The sequence below is a fragment of the Natator depressus genome, chromosome 11, assembly GCF_965152275.1.
Source record: "Natator depressus isolate rNatDep1 chromosome 11, rNatDep2.hap1, whole genome shotgun sequence".
NCBI classification, from domain to species: domain Eukaryota; kingdom Metazoa; phylum Chordata; order Testudines; family Cheloniidae; genus Natator; species Natator depressus.
The window spans coordinates 26,250,495-26,269,980 of NC_134244.1; the positions used below are offsets into that span (position 1 = coordinate 26,250,495).

The window sequence follows — 19,486 nt, forward strand, 5'->3', positions numbered from 1 at the left end:
TCCGCAGCACATGGTGAATGACCCAAATGGTGAGGTTGTGAATGTGCATTTTAAATCAGTGTTATATGGGGCTCTAAATGAAATCCTCCTTCCAATTCATTATTATGGCTTCTTCTCTGTGAAGACTAAAAATGAAGCTTAAATTAGACTGCAGAAAGATAATGCTGCTGTTCAAATGCCCATTGTTTGCTGTGAATTAATCAAGTGGTGTGTATGAGAGAGAGAGGGGAAAAAACAACCTGATTGGGAGGTGTTACATACATTGAAAAGTAATTAAGGGCCCCATCTGCAAGCTGCTTGGGTCCCCCTGAATGGTGCAGCTTGCTATATAAGGGCCAAAATTAAGATGTAGAGAAATATTATAAACTTTCTCAGAGACAAGAAATGGGGGGAAGGGGATTTCATTTATCTGATTTATGGTTATTTCTTGGTGCTCATCACTGTAGTATCTAAGCATCCTACAAAATGAATTTATCCTTGCAATACCCCTGTGAAGTGGGAAGTATGTCCCTCTTGCAGCAGGAGAAATTAAAGTGCAAATAATAATTTACGTGACTTGTCCAATATCACAAGTTTGTGGGAGAGCTGTGACTAGAATCCAGACCTTTTGACTTCATTCCAGTAACTTACTTATCAGCCCATCCTAATTCTTTGTCCATTATTGCCCTTAATATAGGCAGTAGGATTCCTGATCATATCTGATAGCAAGAAGTCATCCTACTCTGCTATAGAAAGGTGGTGTTTGTTACCATTCTTCTGGATAAATCCATTTGAGGCTTTACTCTGGTAATTTTTAATGATAAACTTGCCCTTCTACCAAAACGCAAATGCAAGAACCAGCCATCTTAGTAAGTATTTTTAAAAACTGGAAAATCCACCAGAGTTTAGATTTATTTTCTCAATCACTGATACGAAGTAGGATTTTTTTTTTTGTATTTATGCCAGATTAATTTTATAGAATCTTATTCTGAATAGCCCAGGCACCAAAATTGGTTCTAAATATATTTGTTCTCAGAGAACAGTTTAAATTTATCCTAGAGATATGAAGTCACTTGCTGTAAAAAGACATGAGAGTGTTTCATATAGACTACTTTATTTTTAGCTAGATAAGCCATCCTAATTATATCTTTTTTGAATATGAGGCCATGTTGTCACTGATAAATTATGGATCTTGATATATTTTTGCTAAAATGACCTGAAGCATTCAGGGCTCATCACCTAGGAAATTGTTGCTGTGACTTTCTTTGTTATGGACTCTAATACAAACAAAATGGAAGGTGGAAAAAGAGGAATGGGTATCTTAGTTAAAGCTCAGGACTAGGATTAGGTACATCTGGGTTCTTTTTTTGCTCTCACAGACTTGATATATGACCTCTTTGCTTCAGATTTCCAGATGTAAAATGGAGATAATTCCTATTTCTGCTTTTATTACTAGTACCTCTGGTAATTTACAATTGATTATACCCCATTTTTAGACTAGCTTTCATGTAAATCTATTATATTTACATCACAGCTTCAGATCAACCTGATAAATAAGGTAATTATATATTTTTTAAAAGTCTATTTGCAAGCTAGAGTATATGATCGGTGGTGTTTTTGACAGTACAGACGCATGTTTGATTAAAGATATAAACTCTGTGGCAAAACTTCTTCTTCTTTTCAAACAAGAAATGTGTAAAATGTTCCTTATTAAAACTGATCTTATGTAAACTACAGATCCTGGATCCAGATACCCTTTGACTTTGAGGTGCTCAAAATCCATATATGATTTTTTTTTTTTTCTGGGTAAGGCCTATTTGTAATTTAAACTTGGTATGTGTAATTGTTACAATTAGTAAAATGGTGAGTTCTGACCCGTTGTCACAATAAGGGCAGATAAGTGACACTTTAAGCACCAAACATACCTATCTGGGGAATCCTACAAAATGTAGTTAATTCTTTTCCTCAGGCTTCCCTGCAATTTCTCCTTCCTCCCACTAGATTTCTGTTTCGTCCATAACAGGATGGGCACTATGGCATACCCAGAATACCAGACATTCTAGTGCTTCCGGGAATGGCATGATTGCACCTTGCCGGAGTGATGTATGAGGTGGGTCACACTGGCTGGGGGTGGCACACACTGAAAAAATGGGGTCCTCCATGCATCCACGAACTGCATGTGAAAATACCAGACAACCATATCCAGTTCTAAATTGCTACTGGACAGGGGGAAGTACTTTAGAAAAACAGGACTGTATGGCTTAAAACTGGATGAATGGCTCCACAAAGCAGCTTCAAAGGTCCAGTGCTGTCGTGACCCTCCCTCTGGCTAATAAGGGCTGGATGTTGCTCCCTGTAGAGCCCTCAGCAGTATTCTTTGCATCTGCACGGGGAGATTGTTAAAGACGAATGCGGGGCTTCCTCCCTTCAGCATGGGTCCTATCTCAAAGGGTACGTCTACACTGCAAACACCTCCCCCCCCCCTCCAAAAAAAAAAATCCAGCCAAACTGACCCACTGAGGCTTGCATTATGGGGCTAAAAGTAAATGTGAATGCTACTGCTTAGGTTGAAGCATGGGCTCTGAGGCCTGTCAAGGGGGGTGGATCTCAGAGCCTGGGCTCTAGCCTGAGCAGTAATGTCCATTTTAGCCCCAGAGTGCAATCCCTGCAAGCCTGAGCCAGTTTATCTTGAACTCTGAGATTTGCTGCCATGTCCCTTTTCCCCCCGCCCCCCTTCTTTCAATGTAGATGTACCATAAGAGTTTTGTACTGCTGCCCATCACCATAGTATCTGAGCACCTTCCATGTAAAATCAGTAGTGATAGTGAGGTCCTGAATGAATTTCATGGAATCTTTTTTTTTTTTTTTTTTTTTTTTTAAAGGGGGTAAAATCCCTGCTTGGGGTATAGGGCTTTTGTTGTTTGATTTCTGTTTGTTTCCAGTTGGTGGTTTTTTTTTTTGTTGTTGTTGGTTTTTTTTGAAAGGTGGGTGATTGAATAGAGTGTCATTCTTGCTATGATGGAAATCTGAGACTGAAAGCTGAGGGTATGTTTACACTCCAGTTAGACACCCAAGGCTGGCCTGTGCCAGCTGACTCAGGCTTGTGGGTCTCGGGTTAAGGGGCTGTTTAGTTGCAGTGTAGATGTTCAGGCTCAGGGTGCAGCCCGAGTTCTGGGACCTTCCCATCTCGAAGGGTCCTAGAGCCTGGGCTCCAGGCTGAAGTCGAATGTGTACATTGCAATTAAACAGCCCTGCGAGCCCACTCAGCAGGCATAGGTCTTCTGCGGGTGTCTAATTGCAGCGTAGATATACCCAGAGACATATTCTATTTAAGGAGGACATGATTGTCTACCAGTATGATCACAAAGAAGGGAGAAGGATGTATCTTGGAATGGAGTGTAATTTGGAGTAATAGGGTAAAATTACACAGAAGGAAAATTTAAGTTAAACAGTTTCCGAACAAAGACCTGTTACTGTGGAATAGCTACTCCAGGGAAGTTTTGGAAATTTCAGCACTTGGGACACTTAAAACTGGACTAAGCACAGGAGGTTGAACTGTAGAGAACAATCCTGCACTGGTAAGGGGATGAATTAGATGACCTAAAACAGTTTATACATCTGTACCTCTTGACAGTGGACACTAGGCTTACATTATCAAAATTTATGAATGGTGAAGACTGCGTGTTCTGTTCACTTAGTGCATTTAGCAGTTGAAGCTTATGGAAAGGTTGGACACTTAAAGAATTTATTTTTCTTAGCTATTTAAGCTATTAGCTTTAGCAGTTAGCTATTTAAGTTGGCTTCATTGTATTATGAAGATTTTTTATGTTCATGCAAATTTAACACCATTAATTTGGGCTTGAGTAGGGACTGGGAGTGGCTGGTTCATTACAAAAGCAGCTTTGCCTCTCATGGAATTGACACCTCGTCATCTATTGTTGGGAGTGGACTACATCCACCCTGATCAAATTGGCCCTGTCAACACTGGTTCTCCACTTGTGAGGTAACTCCCTTCCCTTCATGTGTCATTATATAATGCCTGCATCTGTAATTTTCACTCCATGCATCTGAAGAAGTGGTGTTTTTACCCACGAAAGCTTATGCCCAAATAAATCTGTTAGTTTTTAAGGTGCCACCAGACTCCTTGTTAAATCTGAGGAGTGACTTCTAGAACTTCTATTTCTAGATTGCAAACTATTCCACTGTATCAACAATTACATGGTATAAAATTTCTGTACTCTTTGAACATGTTACAAAAGGTTAAAGATTTTTTCTGCAGAGAATGAAAGTTACAAATTGCACTGCAGCTATGTGCTAGATTCCAGCAACCACAGCGAAATACTCAAGTCTGCTGTGTGGGCTGTGAAGCTATTTCCTGACTTGAATTGCTCTGTGGCGCCTGTTTGTATGTAATTGCTTGGTCTCATTTATTTTTTGGTTGAGGATTAGGATTATTATCAGGATTTAATAGTTCATGGGAGATGCTGTTGGCATACATTGATTATGGTATTCCAGAAAGATTATGAGCTGAGTAATTAATTTAGTTACCTGTAAAACCTTTTCTTACACCTGTCTTTAAATCTTATTTATTGTTAGATGTATTTTTTTTTTTTTAAATAAAGAGCAGTTAGTCAGAAAATGTCCTGACTAAAAAAGGCACATCCTTACTCAGTAAAACCGCTGGCCTCTTCCTTTTTATTTAATCAAATTTGTTTACTTTCCAGACAAATACTTTTTTAACCTCATTTTAATTCTGCTGGCACTCTGAAGCTAACATAGCTATGAGAGAGTGAGATGGGTTCTGTTTGTTGTTGTGCACCAGAAGGAATTGTAAACTAAGGTTCAATTGTAGAATCTGTATTATTGGTGAAAAAGAACCCATTTAGACTTTCAGATCCAGACTGATTTAGGAGGGAAGGCTGTTAGCCCTTTCTACTTGTGAATGAAACAAATTTGATATAGCAGTTATGATGCAATCAACATGGTCCCGACACTTAAAATTTTGAGATGGCATCAGCCTTACTATTCTGACACTAATATAGGCCAGGAAGATGACATGAAATACTTGTTCTCTTCTTGGCAATAATACTAGTAGTAGACATGGGGTGGCTGAGTTAAAGATTGAGTGCCTCTGTAACGGGGTTCACGCTGTGCCCCCCCTTCAATGAGTTAGGCACACTTCAGTCTGGTGCAACATCTGTGCTCTTTATTCTCAAAAGGTTTCCCACTACCAGTTCCCAAGTATATACAGACTTCACAGCTACTTTGCCTACAACAGGCCTGGCCAGCAACAGACTAGGAGGCTCCTACTGCCTTCTGTGCTTGACCTTTCTCTTTCCCTTTTCTCCCCCACCCCTCTCTGCCTTCCTCCCAGCCTTTATAGCCAGGCTAATAAGACTGCCTGGCTGCTCCTACCACGGGGCTATTTGCTCAGCCCCAATCCATCCTCCTTGATTGGGGCTGGAGTGGTAGGAGCTGATTAAGGGCTTCTCAACCAGCACCCTCCCACAGCCTCCAATAATACATTGCTTTCCACTCTCCATAAAACTTACGTTCTTATGTTCCCTTTCAGGCATGCAACAAATATTCTTTTCTTGTTTGTGTTCTATATGAATGGTGTCATTTTTTAAGTATGCATATTTGAATGCTCTGAGATATTATACGTATAATGAAGTCATATGATCATCTATTAGAACTTTCTCTATCCTGGTGAATGTACTTTGTTTGATATGTTAAACCCAGTTATACATTATTTATTTTAGCATCAACACAAAAATCTCTGACCTGAATTAGCAATGATGCAGAATAATGACCAAGTTTTCTCCTTAGTCATAGTGAACGCAATCCAACTGGTAAAGACAATTATGTGGTCTAAATCCTCTGAGAGGATCAAAAGGATTTGGTGCCACTAAATGATTGGCTGACAGTAACTATCAGAGTCGCATCTCTGAATGCACCTCAAAGGCATTGTCTGGACTAGTGGGGGGAGGGGTGGAGGAGGGTAGTGGCTCATTTAAGAGTCCCCGCTCCCTTGATGGTTGTGAGTGGGAGGTCACTGGGAGAGGGGGCCCCATCACCTGAGTGGGGATTGGGGACGGCTATCAAAGCTCAAGTAAGCCATTGGCTCCTGCAAATGTGGGGGAGGGTATATTAAATCCTGTGCTTCCAGAGTCTAGCCTGAGTCCCCTCACATCTCCAGATTAGTAGCTCAACCCTCAGGAGCTCTTTCCCATCCTAATGGTAGGGACTACCTGCAAGAATGAAGTCCCGAGTGAGAGAGGTGATTCTGAAGGATAAAGCAGGCAGTGATCTACAGTGGTAACTGCCAGTTCTTCAAATCACTAGAAATACAAGGTGGACGAAATTTGAGTGTTGGTGTTTGGGGCCAGCCAGCCATTCAGGGGCAGCTAGATCTCTGGAACCTTGGTTCTTGACCAGTTTGACTTGTTGCCAAGCAACTAACATCTTGAACATTCAGGTTGACATTATGGAGGAGTTTACTTCACTTTATTTGAAGGCATGGGTTTGTCCTCTGAGTTGTCGACACTTCACTGTGCATTGTTATGGCTAGTGCAAGGATAGCCTCCATCAGGGTTAATAAGGGGATCAGCAAGGACGGATTTAGATACGGCTTTGGAATTTGGGGATCTGCAATTTGGGGGAGAGATATGAAACTCTGATTCTGAGAGTGTCAAAACAATAAGGAATGGTGAGGTGCGTGTTGGCAAGGTGAATAACCGTACTATGAGAGTATGGGGAGCTGGGATTTTCCCAGTCAAAGCAGGACAGATTTGCTTAGTATTGGATGCTGGTGTCAAGCTGCTCTTTCTTCATGGGGAAGGGAGTTACTTCAGAAAAGGAAACTTCAGTTCATGGTCATGTCAGAGAGTGCATGCTGTTGAGGTTCCCTGGTATAATGGGATCCCATTCATTCGGGATCGCACTGGTTACATCCACAGCACAGCTTGGAATGGGAGCCCAACAGGTTATTCCTAGCTATTGGTCTCATCCAAATGAATATAAGGGTGTATGGAGGCTCCCTGTGTTGAGGTTAATTCAGTGGCTTATATGTTTAAACTTCCTTCCTTCAGGATTGCGTGAACAGGTCACAGTTGATAATTGGATGTGGTGGTATAATATTTTGGTTTAGCCCACAGGTGGGTGGCCAGTTCCCCCTGGAAGTTCACTGATAGGCCTCATTAGTGAGGTAGCTCTTGAGTTGGTGTGGATACAGGGGCACGCTACAGGGAGCAAGGGAATGGGTCATGAGCTGGTGTTCAGGTCTGCGGGCACAGTATTGTGTATTGGGCCCACAGGCGGGTGGCCAGCTCCCATGGAGTTTCACAGCTGAATCTCGGTGGCAAGGTAAATCTGAGTTGGCATCAAAAGAGGGATGTGCTTTGGAACCAGCTGATGCCCCTCTTTTAGGAGACCTTAGCAGGCAGGAAGTAGCCACCTGCAATGAGTTTTCACCTAGATGTACAATAATATTTGGTAATTTGTTAGGGATCTGATTTAATAGCCAGGGCACAGAAATTTAGGCCAGTTCCAAGATTTTTTTCCCCTAGGGTCACTGTAGACTGGTCTGATATGCTGCAGTGGAGGGTGTGGCAGGAAGCTGCCAGGTTTCTATGAGTTGACGAGGCCAGAAGACGTGTGAAGTATTGGGAATGGGGAGTTTTGGTAATCCCCCCCACAAAAATATTGTAGTTGCTACCTGAGTTATCCAGGCACAATGGAGTACCCTTCTCCAACTGGGGAGAGGATCTAGTGTGTCTGATGTTAGGGCAGAAACTGTTTGGTATTTGGCCATGCTAAGTGCTGGTGCCTCCTTTGACAGGCGTCCAGTGCAAGTACTCATCCCATACAGAATCCAGCTCCCTGATAAATCAGAATTTGAAGGGGAATTAGGGGAAGGCATCCTCTAAAGAAGAGGAGGAATGGAACTGGGGCTTCTGAGTCTAGTACAGTGAGGAGACAACCCGCTTTCTAGTACAGGTGAGGAGGCTGGTGAAGTCCCAGCAATGGATGGGGGACCAGCACTGTGGGACTGATGGCAGTCCTCCACCTGGTGGAAGCAATTATGGAAGGAACCATGACCTGCACAGTCTGACTCACTGCTGGATAGTTCCCAGCTGAATTAATTTACCGAAGATGTGGCCTAATTCAGTGGTTCTTAACCAGGGGTATGGGTACCCCTGGTGGTTCGCAGAGCTCTTCCAGGGGGTACATTAATGCATCTAGATATTTACCTAGTTTTACAACAGGCTACATAAAAAGCACTAGCAAACTAAAATTTCATACAGACAATGACTTGTTTATACTGCCCTATATGATATATACTGAAATGTAAGTATAATATTTATATTCTATTTGATTTATTTTATAATCATATGGTAAAAATGAGAAACTAAGCAATTTTTCAGTAATAGCATGCTGTGACTTTTTTTTTTTAGTTGTTTATGTCTGATTTTGTAAGCAAGTAATTTTTAAGTGAGGTGAAACTTGGGGGTATGCAAGACAAATCAGACTCCTGAAAGTGGTCACTAGTCTAGAAAGGTTGAGAGCCACTGGCCTCACTAAATCACATCCCTTGTATCTTGTCTGTCTTTCCATGTGTCTTGCCATCTCTTTCCCTGTTCTTGCTCTTTACTCTTGATTAGCTGAAGTGCTGCTGTTGCCCATAGACTCTAGATTTGTACATCTGGGAGCAGAGGGCTCTCAGTGAAAGGCACTCTTCTCTGTACTTTTTTACCCTTGCTTCATTCTTGAAAACAGCAAAATAGCTGGATGGGTCTTTCCCTGCAATTGCAACTCTGGGCTGCTGCAGGCTGTGTCAGGCCCAAGCACTTGAACTGAGAGCAGGGAGTCTCTCTCTTCTTGCTGGAGGAAGCTGCCTGATTTAAACACAGGCAAAGTTGAGGAGGAAACTGCCTGATTTGAACGCAGAGGGGTCAAAAGCCAGATCTGCAGGGCAGGGGTTAAGGAGCACCGATTGGGACAAAAGCCTGGGATGGGGAGCGGAAACTGTCTGGAAGCTGGGGGCAGGTGAGGAGTGCCGGGGAGGGAAAATGGGACCACGAGTTGGGAGGAGGGTTGGGGACTGGGATTGGGACTGCTTCTCCAGTTTTTCTTGAGTGGGTCCTGCGGGAGGGTGCTCCCCACTCACTTCTGGCCCACAGAAATTAATCATTGGGCCCCTGCCCTGTGAGCCTCCCTGGACACACCCAATATGCCACCTGAGCTGCCTGCACAACATTCAGCCAGTCTGCCTCTGAGGTTAATCCAGAGAACATCTGTATGTGGTCATGCTTCATAATATCCACTTCCTTGCCCTTGTGTCCTGCCCCAACACCAAGTGGCCAGACCTCTTACCACCTTAGAAGGACGAGGAACCCCCGTGGGCCAGCCTGTACTCCACTCTGGTTCTATGGCCCTCTGGGGCTACTAGTTCGTGGCTCCTCTATGGAGTCGTGAACATGGGTGTGCACTGTTGCGATTCACAAACTCCCCTGACACCTGTCCCTTGTGCTGCAAGAGGGAGACCCTGGTGCACATCTATTTAGTGTGTCAGGTTGCAGCCCTTCTTCCGGCTCCTCTAGAACCTTCTACTGAGGTTCTGGGTGCATTGTTCCCCACACCTCCCGATGTATGTACACCCTATTTGTGGCCCTAAAAAATTGCAGGACCTCCTCATCAGTCCTGGCATTGATTAAGATGGACATCCATCCAGGAGGAGGAAGCTGCACACGGGGCGCTCTGCGGATGCAGGGCCTGTTTCTGATCCCTTGTCTTCTCTCATATCCTCGCAGAATTCCTCTGGGTAGTGTCTGACATCTTGGACACCTTTGAGGAGTTGTGGGCACTGTCTGGGGTTCTCTGTTTGATGTCCCCTTCTGGTTCTTTAATTTTTCAGCCTTTGACCTCATTCCCATTCCTGTTTTCTCCTTTGTCCCCCATAATCAGTTGGAACCTGGATAGAGTGGTCCCTCTGCCTTAGTTGAGGGGGAGGACCTTTAGTTATGGGTGGGCTTAGACCCACCTGTACAAGTACTTCAAATAGTACAGACTTTCCATCTTCAGGAAGATCTGAGGGGTCCTGCTGTATTAATTTAGATGGAATAAATGGGCAAAAGTCCTTGCAAAACCCAGTCACTGTTCAACAGTATAAAGAAGATTTGGGGTTTGGTATACGGAGACCTCAGCCCGCTTAATGCTATGGCAAAGACACCATTAAAAATCCTTCTAACTTTTTATTAAAGATACAGAAAAGGAGGGAAACCAGTTACAGCATTTGAAATGTCAAATATTAAGTAAGGCTTTCATTTTAACAATATCCCTCATTCCTTTCTCTTTACCTGGAGAGAGTTTTTAGATGGAAACCTCCCCTTGTTTGACAGTCTTTTAGAGGGTATCAAAGATGGTAATCTCTTTTCCCCAAAAGGACAGTTAAGGTTTGAGGTGGGCTGGAGCAGTTGTTGTTGCTGTTAGTCTGATCACATTTCATCCCAAGTTAGTGGTTGAGATTCATCTGGAGCTGGCAGAGGGTGGCGATGTTATCTGGGTCCCCCTCTCTCCCCTGGTCTGGTCAAGATATCTCTTCGGATTAGGATAAAGAAGCTTCTGAGTTCCAGAAGATGGTGAAGGTAGCAGCCAGGATGGTGAGGCTTGCTTCAGTAGCCTACAACTGTTATTTTATCTCTTCCTCAAAAAAATTTTTTAAGGATGCAAAAAGGGGATGCTGATTGGAATAGCTCATCCTCTTGTTATTTATTGTCAACAAATTAGGCCTAATGTCCGATTTTGGTTCATTATTTTCCAGTTCCCTATCCGTTTATACAAGCATGATTTCAACACTGTCCTTGAACTTTCTAAAGGCCTATGATCTTTGGACTAATTTAGTCTCTCCGTGTTCTCTTTTACCTGCTTGTATCATTCTTTATTGAAAATGTCTTGACCTATTTTCCATGGTAAATACCTAAGCAGGCAGACATTATAGCCCAATTGTCACAACAATCTTGTGGAAAAAATATATGATCATGTAATTGAAGACTGTGTTGTCATGCATATGCATAAGGGGTCTGAATTAAGGTTGTAGACTACCTTAATTCTTGCATTTCCTGACTTTTGAGTGCTTGGTGTTGGAGTCTTAATGTTCCTTTAACATAGGTTTTGTGTGTGTGTATGTTGCTGTTACAAGTTAAAGTGAGCTCACATTAGTCCCTTTTATAAAACATTTGCTACTTGTACCTTTTTTTCACATGTGGAAAAAAACAAAGCAAAGGTGTGAAGAGTTATATATGATACTTTTAAACATTCCAAAGGCAGCTGTGCACAACGTTAAGATTAAACCTGAAAACGAACAGGTGTGGGAGGAGCTCATGGTAGGAGATGGATGGTAGCCTAAAGAAGGGGTGTGGGAGGGATAGAGGAGTTGTAGAACTCTGTTTACACTACCTTAAATGTAATTTATAAACTTTTTCCTAGAGAGAGCACTGTCCATTGAATTGGATGGATTGGGATGCATTCTTTAGTAGCTCCAGAATTTGGCTACCAGTAACAGTGTTTGGTAGAGATTACTTTATACCAAAGCCCTGGATCTAAAGAGCTCCTTACTCTAGGAGTTTGAATGATTGCCCAAACTTGTGCCTTGAGTCCATCTCTAATTTTAGTGTGTGATTTCAGGGATACCTCATAAGGTCAGAAGTGAATGGTTCTAGACAGCTGTGATGAATCTTGCAGTCTAATTTTCTTTAGTTAGTTCTTGTTGCTATTAGTATATCATTTTTGAAGTTCTCCTTTCTAAAGTGCAAGTGATCATCTGGGTTGAAAATTAATGTGGTGAGACTGCTAGAAGTGTTATAAAATAAATTTAGCTGGCATTTTTTTCAAAAGAACTGTATGAGGTAATTTAACCTACATGGCACTTTTTGAGCTGTTTGCTCATACTCTTTTACTTTATAGTTTGATCAATAAAACTATTTAATGTTTGTAACTTGCAGATAGTGCTTGTGGTGAAATTTTCCCTTTCAGCTGTGTACAGCAAAATTGTGATAGTCTACCTGGGTTCTTGAAGATCTCTGACATTTTTGTTGTTGAGCGCTCATGAAAGAGCTGGATTGATTGCCCTGGAGACTGAAGTTCTCTGTGTACATGGTAACGACATGGTGGAAGGTCTGCCATATTGCTTGGCTAATGGGCCTCAACCCTAACCAAGGGCAAATGTCTCTGTGGGTGAGAGGGTAGTTCAGGCTCCATCATCATTCAGTTCTTCCTCAGCCATTCTGCTCATGGCCTGTCTTACATGGGGAAATTAACCAGGATAGCTATTGTGGATTAAATTGAAGTGGGAAAAAATGCCTTTTTTTCTACTCAGGAAGTTATTCCAGAATAGCCATAGCACTTTAAATTCACATCCTACCCTATTCCAGAATAACTTCCCAGTGTAGACAAGCCCCTACGATATCAAAAAAGGGGATCATGCATGTGCATGAGAGAGAGATGGAAACCTATTAACTAGAAACTGGATGAAGGCAACTACATTCATTTCACATAGGCTACTCAAGATCTGTGCTTTGAGACTATACCATGCATGCTTTATTACAGCAGGTCAGTACATAGCTTTATGTGCCTCCAACTTTTTAAAAAATGATTGGTAATATATATTCTTATCTACAGTATTTCATATCTCAAGGATGAGATTTTTCTAATATATTTTATATTTATCTTGTATGTGTTTTACTTTAGTTTAAGGAGTGAATGTTCAGAGTTATGGAGATGTCATGTATATAGCTTAAAATAAATCGGTGCAACAAGAAAACAGTGAGTCAAGCACATATATTTGAACAGCTGGCTACAGATGGCAGATGTGATTGCATGATTGACACGAGCATGACCATTATGTCAGATTTAGCCATTGATCAGTTACTTGGAGATCCCTGTAATGCTGTTTCAGAACAAATATTGTATTTTGGATTGGAAGTATTGCATTCTTTGATGGGGAGAGAGAGAGAGAGAGAGAGAGAGAGAAGAATTGGCTTCTGTTCTTCATGGCATTTAACTGAAGAAATCTTATTTTAAATGAAGATAGCTTAGCATTTACTTGTTTTTACTGATCTCTGAGGATGCTATCTAAGCTTCTGTCTTAAAAATGATTTACCTTTTAATGTCTTCCACATCGAAGGTTTATTTCAGATTAGCTGACATGTATTTCTTTGTAACCAATCCCATGTTGCTGCCAGAAGGAAGAAAAAGCAGAGTCCATTTTGTTAATGCATGCAAATCGTTTTTCCCCTTACTTATTCACGTATTTTTCAGTGCACCATTTGCCATGGTATTTAGAAGCCATGACTAACTTTGTTTCTGTGGCAGAATCATCCTCTGCAACCTGATAAAATCCCAGTGATAAAATCCCCAAAGCCAAATGTTTTTGTTTCATTTCATAAACACATGCTTCACTTTGTAATCATATTTGTTTCTAGCACACACAAAAGCATTCATATCTTTCAAGCTGAAAATCTTTGTAATTCTTCAAGTAAAAGACCAGTCTACTAACTGGCTAGACCTTCCGCTCCTGGGCTTCTTTCTTTGGTTACTGCTATGCTGCAGCTTATTTGCATTTTCAGTACTTAGCTGAAGCCCAGCTATTTTCTTTCCAAATAATCAAAATGTGCTAACAACACTCAAGATTGATATGGGGCTGGTTAGACAGCAGTGCAGGGCTTTTAAAACTGATGATGATTTGAATTCATTTGGTCTGTCTTCAGTGATCTTTACCCCTACGGTTAGAATGGTAGGAAATTGTGATGAACTTTGACACAGATTCCTTTTCAATCATAGATTGGGTTAGAAATATGGATCTTCTGTCTTAAATTCTGGAAGAGAGGGGGAAGAGCTCAGGATTACATTAGTCACATTTTAGCCCATTGTTTCCTACCACTTTCTTTAACTTTATCCAATTAAATGAGCTAAATACGTAGGAAATTTGAGGGCAACAAGTGCCACTCCATTTTTGCTAATGACTGGGAATAGACTTTCAGACACTAGATGTGGTGTTTATTCATCGTTTGTTCACTGAAATACATCATTTCTGTTGCATTCGACATCTTCCCTAATTTAAACAGCCATGCCTTTTATCAGGGTGCCTATTAAATGGGTTCTGCCTTCTTTTTGCTTTGGCTATAGGTTTTTATCATTTTCTAAAACATTATTTTGTGTTTTTTTTTTTTTTTTATTTCAGCAGGCAAAACCTTATGTCTTTGATAGAGTGTTACCGCCAAACACGACCCAGGAACAAGTTTATAATGCCTGTGCCAAGCAGATTGTTAAAGGTAAGTGATGTCACAATTGCTCTCTATTACAGCAAATGTAAATGTTAGGTTTTTTTCCTGGATTTAAATATAAAAACTGTATTGTTCCATTTATATTGGAGTTCAACCCCTGGTAGAAACAAGCTTTTAAATGAGCTTTAGAAGCAGTTTCTGCTAACGTAGGTTAAACACAGTTTGTTTAGTGAGCGTGGAATCCTTTTAAAACGCTGTCGGAAACTATTTTCTCCACTAGGTAAAACAATAGGAAAACACCTCGTCTAGAAAATGGCTTTCTAAAATTGGTTTACATGTTTTTTTGTCTGCTGTACTGTGACTAAGGAAACTGTATTTTAAACCCATGTTAGCAGTAACTGATTTCGAAAAAAAAAATCCCACAAAACAGTCATAGAGACTGCTTTCTAAAAACTTTCCTAAATGTGGGCAGGACCATAGGACAGGGCCTGGTCACCTATCCAACTGAAGATGATAGTGGCTTCAAGAAAGATGAGAAACTACAGTTTTGCTAAAAGGATGGAGATCAGCTGCTGATGAGGTACTTTACTAGAACAATTTATGGCCTCAAAGATGTCTCTTGTCTAAGAACATGAAGGGCTTGATTCTGCTGCTATTCCCATTAAAGGGAGTTAAACACATAAAAAGTGTACATCTACACTGTAGCTAGGAGCATGCCTCCCAGCCTAGGTAGACAGACATGCATTAGTTCTGGTCAATCTAGTATACTAAAAATAGCAATGTGGACTTTGAGGCGTGGGTAGTGGCATGGGCTAGCCACCAAAGTATGAGCATGCCTGACCCCCTGAGTTTGAGCTTGGTTGGCTAGCTCATTAGCATGCTAGCTCAAGTAGAGCTTGCATGTGTCTGCCTGCCTGCCTGGGCTGGGAGTCACGCTCCAAGCTGCAGTGTAGACGTACCGTAGTGACTGTCAGATTGCACATCTGCATCTGAAAAAAAAATACTATAAGTCATTTCAGTTTTATGATTTAACTTGAAAACCCTGAACTTATTCGACACCCACTAAGGTTGTGATCCAGAGGTGCTGAGCAGTAGCAGGTGGCCATGTAGTTATTCAGTACCTCTCAGGGTCAGCCCAGATCTGTTTCATAATGGCAAATAAGACACCCAGGTTGATGATTGTGCTTTTTGGATGTTGAAATCACTTGACAGCCTTGCTTGAAGCTTTTTAACGCTCCTTTAGGGTGTTATAAACTGTCCAGAGGTGCATTGGCTTGTTGTTTAATGCAGTGTTACTCTCAGTGTGAGGCATGCTCCCTGGGGGTGTGAAGGGCTGGCTGGGGAAATGTGGACCGACCTCTCAGTTATTCTCCAGAGTCTCACTCTCCTTCCCTCCCCCCCCCCCCCCCAAATGAAAGCTGTGTCTTCAGCTGTTATGGCTGTAAAGGAAATCTTCAAAACATGAAGTGAGTGTAACAGATGGATATCCATCTACCCGAGTTCATAGAGAGCCTGAAATAACAGCTCTGAGGTATGAACTGCCTCATCCTTTTTAGTGGGGTTTAACTCCGATGCCAATGATGTTGTTTTAAATATCAACGTTAACTATTTCACAGGGCTCAAGGTATTTTTTAAAAAAAAAAAAGTGGTATCCTGTTATGAAGGTCTACACCCAATACTTTCCAAAGGAGGGGGCCCAATTGTAGGGATTGTGTAAATTGGGAAGGGTCTACCTTTAACAACACAATGGGAGTTGGGTTGGGGAAGTAGGGGAGCGATTGGTTTCATTTTCCGGAACTGGGGCTCAGCTTTCAAACGTTTTTGGAAAACGCTGGTTTAATGTATTCCATTGAAGATATTTACTGATGTTATCTTGCTGGCATCCTGGGTGCCAGACTCATTGTTTTTATGTTTAAGTAGCTTTCCAATAGTTATCTTGTATCCTTATTCAAAATATACTCACACAGGACCCAGTGGTTTCATTGTGATTAATATAATTGTAGAGAATGCCATCTAGCTTAATGACTTACCACTGGTTTCTAAAATGGTTATAATAATTGCATTGACAGTAGAATTTTCTAAATGAGGACTTTTAGCAAAAGATCAGAAAAACAGCAGTCCTTTTTAATAAACAGCAATAGCTGAGTCAAATTATTTTCATATCCCTATGTATATGGAACGTATGAAACCATACACTTTTGTACAGAAACAATCTATGTAGGACAAAAATCTAGATTTTAGAGGCATTTGTTAATCTCTCTAGTGTAGTGATTTTTTAAAATCCATTTTTTTGGGAAGGATTATAATATGCAGTGGTGGGTTGTATAGTCATTTTTTCTTTTGCTCTATTTTCCACCCTCCTGTTGCTTTCCACTCTCATCTGGTCTTTTATCATCAGGAAAAAAGCTGAAGCCTTTTTTCTATACAGAGAGATGATTAGGTCTGAGGTCTTTATCTTTCATTCACTGTCCTGTTGGAAGAATACTGCTGACTGAAAGGAATTAAACACCATGGTTACTAGACATTGTTGTTAAACTACGTGGTCAATATGTAATGGCCAACACTAGCTATTCAGTGGGCTTCGCTTTTTAGTTGTAGCAATTTTTACTGTGTGTGTGCAGCCTTGGAGGAAGAGACAATGAATTGTTTTAATGATTTCTTTGTGGTAATTGCTTTCTGGGTAGTTCTCATTGAATAGCCTATTGACTATCTCTTTCCATTACTTGTGTACTTTTTTGAATATTTAATTATAGAACTGTAGGTGGAAGAGAAATATTATTATACTGCCTACCTCTAGGATAATTGATTCAACAATATTTTTAAAACTGTATATTATTTTAGATTATATTTAATATTTGAAAGTCTTCCCTTAGGACCTTGTACCAGATATAAATACCAGTAGTCTGTTTAAACAGAATGAGCAGAACAAGCTTTTTTTTTTTTTTTTTTTTTTAAATAAAAAAACGGTTCATGAATTCTGTAAGGAAGGCATTTTTTCTTCACAGAAAATAGGAGCACTGAAGTTATTTTTTTTAAATTTAAAAACACATGCAAGAAAACTTTCATTATACAGAATCTACAAAGAGGTTTAAGGACACGAGTAGCCTTATTTTCAAGTTTAAGTGTTTCTTTTTACAGGCCATTCTTTAGCACTGCTTAAAAAAAAAAAAGAAACTGTGGAAAGGAGCAGACAGACTCTGTGAGAGGGTATAAGTATGAGAGGGCTAAGTAGCAAGGACAGGAATGATAACAAAGGAGAAAAATGAATGGAATGGACCAGAGAATGTGGTCCCATATGACATGACCGTCAGTGGTCAGCATGCATTAATATTTACTACACAGTACAAGCTGAATGGCTGAGCTCACTGTGTCGATGGAGGGAAGCAGGGAGGGCAGGCATGTGGGTACAGGGGGATGTCGTGGATTAAGGAGTAGTGTTGTTTGGATTTTAATGAGTTTGAAGAAAAGAATAACACTTAAAATGTGTTTGTAGAGAAGGGTTGGGTCAGGAATTAAGTGACTCGGAGGGGCACGTGTGTGTGTGTGTGTGTGTGTGTGTGTGTGTGTAAATGTGTACAGACCACCTCTCACTCCATGACCCTTTGCAGGAGCTGCAGTCAACGAAGGCAATATAACTGACAAAGGCCAGAGCAAAAATCTCTCTCACGAAGGAAGAGGACATTTTACATGGAAAGCTTTCCACTGTGGAACCTTCTCTGTTTATATATTGCAGCAGAACCCTAAATGTTCTAGGCTCTGTCTCAAAGCAGAGGAAGATAGTCCATGTCACAAAGAGACTACAAGCCAAAAGAGCAGAAAACAAGAGCGAGAGAAAGGGAAAGAAAATAGAAAGTGATAAGGGCCAAGTGTGTATGTGCACGTGTATGCATGTGCACACATCCGTCCAAATGTGGTGTAAGAGAACCTGAACCTAGAACTTTCAGGGCTGTAGTAGTCAGGACCAATCCCTTGAAGCAAATGCCGTATTTTATTCTGGAGCCAGTGAAGGTTGCATAGCAATTGTGTAACATGCCATTAGTCTGGATTGTGCCCCGGTATATCATAATGAATAGCTCTGTCACACCTTCCCTGTAATCTGGGGTGTCCCTTATAATGCCTTGCTACTGTAGCCTCCAATCTGGATGGCTCACAAACAGCCTCCAGCGTGTAGTCACTCCCAGATATGGCTGTGTACTGCAGTCAGCCTTGCCTTGGCTCTTACCAGCCTTGGTTATACTTCAGGGTGATCCCAACATACTCCCAGTCCCAGCTGTTCCCCAGAAATATATGTCCTGCACTGCCCAGCCCTCTCCTCAACATTGCAAATATATTTAGTCCATTATACCGTTAAAGGAATACTACGCTATTTTATTATTTTAAATAGCGTACCCAAACAGTCCAATTTAAACGCACTGGATTAGATAAAACAGTAAAACAAGTTATTAACTACAACAAGACAGATTTTTAGTATAAGTAATGAGACTCAGAAGTGGTTACAAGAAAAATAAAAAGAGAACTTCTTTTAGTGCCTAACTTGACAAACGATATTCAATTTCAAGCAAAGTTTCCCACCATATGCTGCAGCAGATTACTGACCAAACTCCTAGGTCAGGACCCCTCCTCCAGAGTCCAATGGCTGTTTCCTTTTGTCTTCACAGATGCAGAGAATGAAGTGGGCAGGGAGAGAGAGAGAGAGGGATCCCTTGGACTGTCTGCCCCTTCTTTTTATAGTCCTGTCCCCCTTCCCTTTCAGAAGCATTTCCATCTGGGAGTCAAGGGGAGAGGCAGGCTGGTGAAGAAAGGAAGCTACATGCAGTATTTTTGCTAAGATGTATATTTTTATCCCAGTCCTCTTCCTTGCCAAAGAATGGCCACTTAGCACGTCATGGTCCATCAGCCTTGCTGACACCTGGCTGAGGCGTCAGCTTGCCCTTTTTCTCTGAGGAACTGGCTTAGCCTCTCCCCAGATTTATCTTGGAAACGTGCTTATGTTCATACCTTTACGTATAATGTTATGTGTATTTTGGCATGATATTATTGATCAGCAAATTGAATTTTTAAATATCTCACAAGCCATACCCTGTGTGACCCTCCTCTCCTCCACCCCCTTCCCACGAGATGTCTGCTGCTCGCTGCGTTCCTCCTCCACCCCCATCCCCAGCAAGGCTCCCCTCCTTGCCATATCCTTCTCCTCTCTGTGAGGCCACCCCCCACTTTGGGAAGAG

The 19,486-nt window shown here is 41.3% G+C and overlaps 1 protein-coding gene across 3 annotated transcripts in view; it reads left to right on the forward strand.

The window, feature by feature from the left end:
- The window catches only part of KIF5C (kinesin family member 5C), a 120,133-nt gene that overhangs the window by 27,216 nt on the left and 73,431 nt on the right, over positions 1-19,486 (forward strand). For 2 of the 3 annotated variants that reach the window (XR_012641416.1, XM_074967323.1), the window contains exon 2: positions 14,219-14,309. Coding sequence is in view for 2 of the 3 variants with exons in the window: in XM_074967323.1 (XP_074823424.1) it covers positions 14,219-14,309 (91 nt within the window). In the remaining variant the exon portion in view is untranslated. The remainder of the gene's footprint in view (positions 1-14,218; positions 14,310-19,486) is intronic. The other variant, XM_074967325.1, reaches the window with a different exon arrangement.